The 8,854-nt window shown below is 43.4% G+C and overlaps 1 protein-coding gene and 1 non-coding gene across 5 annotated transcripts; one reads left to right on the forward strand and one right to left on the reverse strand.

The window, feature by feature from the left end:
* On the reverse strand, nucleotides 1-128 carry LOC117712210 (small nucleolar RNA SNORA40). Its single transcript, XR_004607269.1, has one exon. It is a non-coding gene; the product is annotated as a small nucleolar RNA SNORA40 (small nucleolar RNA).
* Nucleotides 129-2,251: 2,123 nt separating this feature from the next.
* LOC117711399 (olfactory receptor 4D1) lies at nucleotides 2,252-8,854 on the forward strand. Of its 4 annotated transcripts, none has more exons than XM_076936054.1 (4): nucleotides 2,252-2,438; nucleotides 4,126-4,284; nucleotides 5,591-5,735; nucleotides 7,489-8,854. In XM_076936054.1, exon 4 carries the CDS (start codon nucleotides 7,507-7,509, stop codon nucleotides 8,446-8,448), a length of 942 nt encoding a protein of 313 aa, XP_076792169.1. In that variant the 5' UTR covers nucleotides 2,252-2,438; nucleotides 4,126-4,284; nucleotides 5,591-5,735; nucleotides 7,489-7,506; the 3' UTR covers nucleotides 8,449-8,854. The 4 variants fall into 4 exon arrangements, with proteins under 4 accessions (XP_076792169.1, XP_076792168.1, XP_034362917.1 ...); XM_076936053.1 differs by having other exon boundaries at nucleotides 4,126-4,275; nucleotides 7,309-8,854; XM_034507026.2 differs by having other exon boundaries at nucleotides 2,253-2,438; nucleotides 4,126-4,275.

An 8,854-nucleotide genomic window follows, 5' to 3' on the forward strand; every position in this document is an offset into this window, starting at 1 on the left:
AATATTCCTTCTTGTATGTACCAAAACTCATACTGAACAATGAGTTCTGGGTTGCAAAAGAGGATCTTATTTTTGCACCTGTCCAACTGGCCTTTGTCCAACAGCCGAACAAAAACACACCAAGTGCTATAAGCACAAAGTTTTTGAATTGGTATTTCTCCAAAGAAGATCTATGAATGACTGGTAAGCATATAAAATGTCAAACATCACTGAGGATATGCATATTAAAATCATGAGATACCATTTTATCTTCACAAGGATGGCTATACCAAAAAGTCAGATGGTGTGAGGGGTTGAAAGAGTAATGTGCCCCAGAGACTCAGACATTTGAACCTTGGTCCCCAGTTGGTGGCTCTGTTTCAGCAAGGCTTAGGAAGTGTGGCCTTGCAGGAGTAAGTAAGTCACTGGAGGTGGGCTTTGGGAGTTTAAAGACTCGTGTATTTTGGGTTTATTCTCTGTTTCCTGCTTGCAGTTCGAGACGTGAGCCCTCAACTTCCTACAGCCAAACTTTTGCTCAGCATTGTGGATCCTAACTCTCTGGAACTACAAGCCTAAGGAAACTCCTTCTTCTTTAAGTTTCCTTAGTCACGGTGTTTTATCACAGCAATAGAAAAGTAACTGATACAGATAGAAAAATGTATTGATAATGATGTGGAGAATACAATCCTTATACACTTCTGGTAGGTAATAGAGTGGCATTCTGTAAAACAGCCTGGCTATTCTTCAAAATGTTAGCAGAGATCGGTCTATAAAACCCAACAATCCCATATCCAGATATACATCCCAGATGAATGAAAGTGTATTTCCATATAAAATATTTTTCATGAATTTTCCTAGCTCTTTAACCACAATACCTACAAAGTAGAAACAGCTAAAATGTCTAATACTTGTACTAAATAGACAAATGAATGTGGTATATCCATTCAATGGAATATACTTCAGCCATGAAAAGGAACAAAGTATTGATGCATGTCACAACATGGATGAAACCTGAAAGCAAGCAAAAGGAAACCAGATACAAAACCAGTGATGAAATATCCAGAACAGGATAATCCACAGAGACAAAAGCAGATTAGTGGTTGCCAGGAATTTAGGAGAACAGAAGGATAATGGCTGCTAATAGATACAAGGTATCTTTGGGGAGTGATGGAAATGTTCTGGAGCTAGTGATGAAGCCACAGAAAGTTGTATACACACACTAAACCCCACTGAGTTTTACTTTGTTGTTGGTTTTTCAAGACAGAATTTCTCTGTGTAGCACTGGCTGTCCTGGAACTCACTCTGTAGACCAGGATGGCCTCAAACTCAGAGATCCACTTGCCTCTGCTTCCCAAGTGCTGGGATTAAAGACACGTAACACCACTGCCTGGCTGAATTGTACACTTGAAAGTGGTGAATAAAGGGAGCTGGAGAAGTGGCTTAGCAATTAAGTGAACTGGCTGCTCTTCCAGAGGGACTGAGTTTGATTCCCAGCATCCACACAGCAGCTGACAGTTGTCTTAACTCCAGTTCCAGGAGATCTGATGCCTCTGTTGGCACTGGGCATACACAGTGCACAGACATACGTGCATGTAAAACACCCATATACATAAGATAAATAGTCAAAACATTTAAAAACTTAGTAGTTAAAAAGATAAAATAATAAATGTATGTTGAACATGGTGACATAAGTCTGGAGTCTTAGCTATTTGAGAGTCTGAGACAAGAAGATAGTAAGTTCAAAGTGAACCTGGGCTGTAGAAAGAGTTCAAGGTAAGTGAGAGACTTCAAAACTGAAAGTGAGAGGAAAGATGGGACTCTCCTGCATGCTAGAGCAGTCTAGCATGCTAGTCTGCCATGTGTGAGACCCTGGAGTTACATCTTGAGAGTGAATGTGGCCAATTTACAATGAGTAATTCACTCTGGCTGAGAGAAGAGTTTGTAAGTTGAGATGAAGGAGTACGGGTGAGAAAGGCTTTGGGGCTCAGTCTGTAGAGAGGATGGCTTGGATAGTGTCTTAAGACACTGATCACTTTTCTGGGGACAGTGATTGAGAAGCTGGACACCCTGGCGCTGTCCATGGTGCTGACCCCCAGGGCGCTTTTTTTTTTTTTTTTTCCCTTGTAAACCCCCTCTAGGATTCCCTTCCCCTAGGGCCTCTTACTCTTCTGTTGGCCCTGTGAGCTCTCATCCTGAAGCCCTGGCCCCAAGACAGCCTCTCAATGATTGCCTTCCTCTGATGCAAGAGGTCACGGACTTTTTAATAACTCCCATCGCTCCTCTGCCTCAGCAGCCTGAGCCCATCTTCACTCCAAGAATCAAGACAAACTTTTGTCCCCAGAGGAATTGTCCTTCTTAAGAATAATTCTGGCCCGAGAGACGGACAGGAGAATGGATCTGTAGGAGAAAGATGGATAGAAGATGAAGGCTCTGTGTCTCCCTGGCCATTTGGGCTGGAGGTAGGTGGTGGCTTCAGGGTCCTTCCCGTGGCTGAGTCATGGCTGAGAGACTCCAGATAAAACCTGCTGTGAGACCAGCATAGGGCAGAGAGAAAGAAGGTATGGCGAAGTCACTGGTCAAGAATCCAGGAAGAGGGAGATTTAGAGAATAGTTAGTTTTATCTGGAACTAAGACTTTTGCCTATACTGATTTATGTTGGGGAAATTTTAGGATAGAGGGTGGGAAGAAAAGCAAAATATAGAGTTTTCTCTCCCAACGCCCACATCCATACAGCAACTTCTTCCCACACGGAGAGAAAAGGCAGCTCTCTCACTTCCTACTCTCTAATATTCCCTTTTTAATCTTCTCTGGTTCCACCTCCCTCCTCCTGCCTCTCCACTCTCCTACTCAAACCAGATTTTCACTCCTTTTCCATGACCACTCTTCTGCTTTACTGTCCCTGCTTTTAAATCAGTGTCTACTCCACCCATTACTGCTCTAAGGGTGGTCACATGCTAGGTTCATCCCTGTGTGGTGAGCTCAGTTATCTTTCCTCTCATCTCTTGGTGTCATGTAGACTGATTTCCTGAGAGCAACAAAGGACACACAGAGTAACAACAGAAAGTGCTTGGGAATCCCCACCTGTGTTCATGTCTCCTCCCATCTGCAACATCTCTGAGCTCTCAAGGAGCGCTCTCTTGCTCCTATAGGTGGAGAAAGCATTGCAAAGGTTCTTAGGTGTTTTAGGGAGAAATGGTGACTTGCAAAGGCAATGCTTGAGCTTTCTCAAACACCCATGTGTTAGGAACTAGGATTCTTGCCTTCCTTTTCAGGCCCCTTCATCCAGAGTTAGTCCCCCATTCTTCAGCTTCCAGGGCATGTTGGCCACATATTAAGATTATATATATATATGTATATGTATATATATATATATATATATATATATATATATATATATATATTACATGAGGTGATGGAGACATTCTCATGGAAAAATACTGACACAGGGCAATCTGCTAGAAGACCTGGAGACTTCTTTTTTTGTTGTTTTTTTCAAGACAGGGTTTCTCTGTGTAGCCCTGGCTGTCTTGGAACTCACTCTGTAGACCAGGCTGACCTCAAACTCAGAAATCCGCTTGCCCCTGCCTCTCAAGTGCTGGGATTAAAGGCGTGCACCACCACTACCTGGCTAACATGGAGACTCCTAAACCTTTGGAAAAGGGTATAATTCAGATGGCTGAGTAGGACCAGACAGCATCCACATGGGGCACTGTCACCTGAGGAACCTTGGAGGGGCCCAGTTCCATTGACACTGAGGCATCTTAGAGGAAAACAAGAGAGAAGAGAACGGTAGTTCTGGGTGCAGATTCTGAGGCCAATTTAGATCTGGCTTTGCTAGTCATTCTCAGTGTGACCTGGGGAGGTCATTTACTCCTGGGAAGCCTCAGTTTACTTATGCATAGAGATAATTCATTGTATTTCCTATACTTTATAAGCACTGAATAAGAGAATGCTTCTGAAATATTTACCATAGTGCCCAACACACAGAAAACACCCTGTAAATAAATACTGATGAGTGTTACCATAACAACAAATGATTGTAATTACTACTAAGGTGGCAGATTATTCTAGAGAGATGGGACACTCTCTAGACTAGATGTGAGAACACGCCTAGAATTCTGTTTAAATGCCAGTTCTTTCCTGCAGACAATAAACAGCCTTGGAATTCTTCAGAAGACATTTTGAATTAGATGGGGAAGATATCTCTTGAGAAATTGACTACATACTATGCATTACAGTGTGAATTAAAATGGAATGCAATCCGGAGGCAGGAACCTTCCTGGGGAGCCCAGCACAGTAAGTCAGGTGGGAGGAATGACTGGTCAGCGATTTCAAAGGAAAAGTCATTCTGCTATAAAGACAGTATGTGCAGAATCCATATGTGCCTGGCTGGGTGAGGAGCTAGGAGAAGAGACAGGAGAGCCAGAGATAAATTTGGATTTGAAGAAAAAGGAGTGAGCATGAGCACAGACCAATAAGGACAGGCAAGGACCTCGTGCAACAGGGCTGCTGGGAGAAAGGTTGAGGCTGGCTGCGGCCATTAAGGTTACCCTGGGAAGTGTGTGTGAGAATCTGGAAGGCGGAGGGAAATGGCTGCTTCTACAATGGGAACTTGCCGTTTTCCGTTCTTTCTTCGCAGAGCTTGGTGTGTGTGTCTTACACACACACTTCTCTCCTCCCCTCTCGCCACTTCTCCTCTTCCCGCTCCTCTCCTGTTGGTGTTCTGAGGTTTCTCCTTTCTGTACTCAGGCCATCTTTCCTCAGGACAGGACTGAGCAGACAGGGCTGGTGTTCAGCAATGCCAAGAAGCCTTAGGTTCTTATTGTGATATATATATATATATTTTTTTCTCATTATATATATATATATATATATACATATATATATATATATGTATATATATATATATAATGAGAAAAATTAGTAAAGGAGAAGAAATATATATCTATGCAATCATTTCCTTCAACTGGATATAAACACTAGCCACTACTGCTACCATGCTGATCTTATAACATTTTAACAAAATGTCAGCCAGACACTGACCTCTGCTGGCAATCCCAACACTCAGGAGGCAGGTATGAGGCTAGCCTGATTTACATCCAGGCCGGGACTTCATAGTGAGATCCTGTTTCAAAAACCAAAAATGTTTTGGTAATTATTTATTTAAAATAATACCAATATATAATAAACGAAAATCCCATATAATCAAATTTCATTTTAGAACATGAATTTATCACATCTAGAATTTTATCACATGGAGATGTCATGTTTTGTTTTAGTAACGTGTTGTACACGGTTATTTACACTGCTTCTGGTTTAATCAACTTATAAGCATGCTGTGGGGAATGTGTACTCTTATATTTTTGGAATTAGTTTTTATTGTTCTGACAAATGCCTAGGAGAGAATCTAACACATGTGTGGTTTATATTTTGAGTTATAGTTGGACCACAATGATTTCTGTTTCTCTAAACTCTCACAGTGTTGAGGAGTCCACGTTTTAAAACAATACCAATGCGATAATCCAAGAAACGAATTTCTCTTATTATATTTTAATTTTAATTTCTTGAGTGGTAGGCGAATTGTAGGTAAATCTTAACTATTTTCCCATAGGTAATAAGAAGCCCTGAATACCTTTTAAAAGACAAAAGTTGAATCTCTCAGTGGCATCCACTGGTCTCAGGACTCAGCGTTTGCCACAGGTGTGGTCATCGTGGTTGGTTCTCAGGAACAGAAGGGAATCCATTTATACTAGCAGGTAATTGTGTGGCTGCCACTTGGGAGTGAGAAACAATGGTATGCACTTTCATTTGTGAATAATTGATTTTTGTGGATTTGATACATTGTAAATAAACCTTATATATTACATCTAGGAGTATTGTATCATAGCCATTTTCTTTTGGTTTTTGAGACAGGGTTTCTCTGTGTAGCCCTGGCTGTCCTGGAACTCACTCTATAGACCAGGCTGGCCTTGAACTCAGAGATCCTCCTGCCTCCAGGGAGCATTGCTTAAATGGGCCTGTGCTGAGAGTTCTGAAAACCACAGGGTAAGCAGAGGAACCATCCCGAGCAATTGCTTTTACACAGACACTTGAGGATAAAGAATGTCACCTGATGATTAACATGACAGTATTTAGGGGCTTGCTGTGCCTCGTAGATGTAGATAATCTTAGAGAGAACTCTGTTTGATATTGTCTACACTCGCCATACTTGAATTTTACTTGTAATTATGTTTCTATTTGTGTGTGGGTTTGCATGTGTATGAATGAGTGCAGTGCTTACAGAGGCCTGAAAGTCCCCTGGGAGCGGGAGTTACAAGCTGTTCTGAGCCACTCAATATGAGGTCTGGGAACTGAGCTTGGGTCCTGCATAAGATCAGGAAGGGCTTTAAACTGCTGAGTCATCCCTTCAGACCCCCACACTTAAAAATTTTAAATGTCACGAAGATTGCCTAGCATGATGCGGCTATGGAACATTTGCATACAATTTGCATACAATTTAAATACACAGTATGAGAGTCTCAGGAAGATTTGTATTTAGCCTGAGCTTCTCTGATATTTGCTCAATATCAAACACACACACACACACACACACACACACACACACACACACACACACACACACACCATCAGAGAAGCACAGAAGTAGAAAAATACAAGCCATCTGAATCATCCCAGCTCAAGATCTCAAGATCATCTGCCTGCCTCTTCCTCCACTTACATCTGATTCTGTGCACCCCAGTTTCTTTACTGTGTCAGGGTTTGTTGTTGTGGGTGTTGGGTTTTGGTTTTCCAAGGCAGCGTTTCTCTGTGTAGCTCTAGCTGTGCTAGAATTCCCTCTGCAGACTAGGCTGGCCTCGAACTCACAGAGATCCTCCTGCCTCTGCCTCCCAAGTGCTGGGATTAGAGGAGTGGGCCACCACCACTGGAGTCACAATTTCTTATAGTAGACACCTCTCTTTCTTCAGACACGGACCTTGTACATCTTCCCCCTCCAAACTCCTGCCATGGGTGTCTGTTTACCTAAAGTCATTAGTCTCTGCATCCTCTCATGATTTATGCACATATGTGAAAGGGCCCGTGGTTCCAGGTGTGTAATGATATGTTTATTTGCTCACCAGTTGTTTCAAGCAGATTTGTGAAAGCTGTATATTTTACAAGGCCATATGCTGGATGCTGGAGGTATGAAAAAGAGTTAGAAATAAACCCTTTTCCAAAGACATTGTGGTCCAGGGGAATAGGGAGCTTGCAGCTACAAATGCCTATGATACAATGCCAGATGAGGTCAGGGCACTAAGTCAGCAGGGACTTGCAATGTCTTTATCTTCCTAGGAAGCTCTGCCAAGCCATACCTTAGAATAACTTTGACCACTTCAATCCTGATCCTGCAAAGCAAAAAGCAGAACAGAAAAACAAAACCAAACAAATGAACAATACCCAAAAATACGAAACAAAACAACCTCAAAACCTGACTGACTGTTCACAATGTTTTACATTGTGTTATCTCTCTAGGCACACGAGGAGGGCCCCATGCAACCCCAGAACATCACATGGGTGTCAGAGTTTATTCTCTTAGGTTTCCCACAGACTCAAGAACTCCAGAAACTCCTATTTGTGGTGTTTCTGTGTGTCTACATCACTACTGTGGTTGGAAACATTCTTATCATGGTTACTGTGACCTTTGACCCAAGGCTAGACATGCCTATGTATTTTCTGCTTCGAAACCTGGCCATCATAGACCTCAGTTACTCTACAGTCACCTCCCCCAAGATGCTGGTGGACTTCTTTCATGAGACCAAGTCCATCTCCTACCAGGGCTGCATGGCACAGATATTCTTCTTCCATCTCCTGGGTGGTGGGACGGTCTTCTTCCTCTCTGTGATGGCCTATGACCGATACATAGCCATCTCCCGGCCCCTCCACTACGTCTCCATCATGAACACCAGGCTGTGCGTGGGGCTGGTGGTGGCTGCCTGGGTAGGAGGCTTTGCCCATTCCATTGTCCAGCTGTCTCTGATGCTTCCATTGCCCTTCTGTGGCCCCAATGTCCTGGATAACTTCTACTGTGATGTCCCCCAAGTGCTGAGACTGGCCTGCACAGACACCTCCCTCCTGGAGCTCCTCATGATCTCCAACAGTGGGATGCTGGTCCTCATCTGGTTCCTCCTCCTTCTGATCTCCTACACTGTCATCCTGGTGATGCTGAGGTCACACTCAGGGCAGGCGAGGAGGAAGGCGGCCTCCACCTGCACCACCCACATCATCGTGGTGTCTATGATCTTCATTCCCTGCATCTATATCTACTCCAGGCCCTTCAGTCCCTATCCCTTGGACAAAGCCGTGTCCATCAGCTACACGGTCTTGACCCCTATGTTAAACCCCATGATCTACACACTCAGGAACCAGGAGATGCAGGCAGCCATGAAGAGACTAGCAAAGCACGTAGTGCTTAGTAGAAGAGATGAGCTCTAAACAGATTGTCTCCCAAGGGCAGGATTCTCTGGACTTGTGCTACCCTGGAAAAAAAAAAGCAGAGTTAATCCTTATACATAATGACCAGGTCTGGGGAGAGAGTTCAGCTGGTGAAGTAATTTTCTTGAGAACATCAAGGCCTGAATTTGATCCACAGAACTCACATGTGGAATCCCAGGCATAGTAATGCCTGCTGAGAACCCCAAAGCTCAAGAGCTGGAGAGAAGGGGACCCTGGGGATCACTGCCCAGTCAGCCCTAGGGATGTAAGGGCAAGTGAGATACACTGTCTAAAAAAACCTGTTGCAGCACCTAAGTGCTCTGTGTTACTGATGGGTCACATGCATGGACCCACCCAAGAGCTGTCTGGATTCACCAATAAAAGACACACATACCAGTTAATTTTA

The sequence above is a fragment of the Arvicanthis niloticus genome, chromosome 6 (assembly GCF_011762505.2).
Source record: "Arvicanthis niloticus isolate mArvNil1 chromosome 6, mArvNil1.pat.X, whole genome shotgun sequence".
In the NCBI taxonomy this organism is placed as follows: Eukaryota; Metazoa; Chordata; class Mammalia; order Rodentia; family Muridae; genus Arvicanthis; species Arvicanthis niloticus.

Excerpts from the sequence above, each read along its gene's own strand:
- LOC117711399 (XM_076936054.1), top strand. The coding sequence starts at position 7,507 with ATGCAACCCCAGAACATCACATGGGTGTCAGAGTTTATTCTCTTAGGT.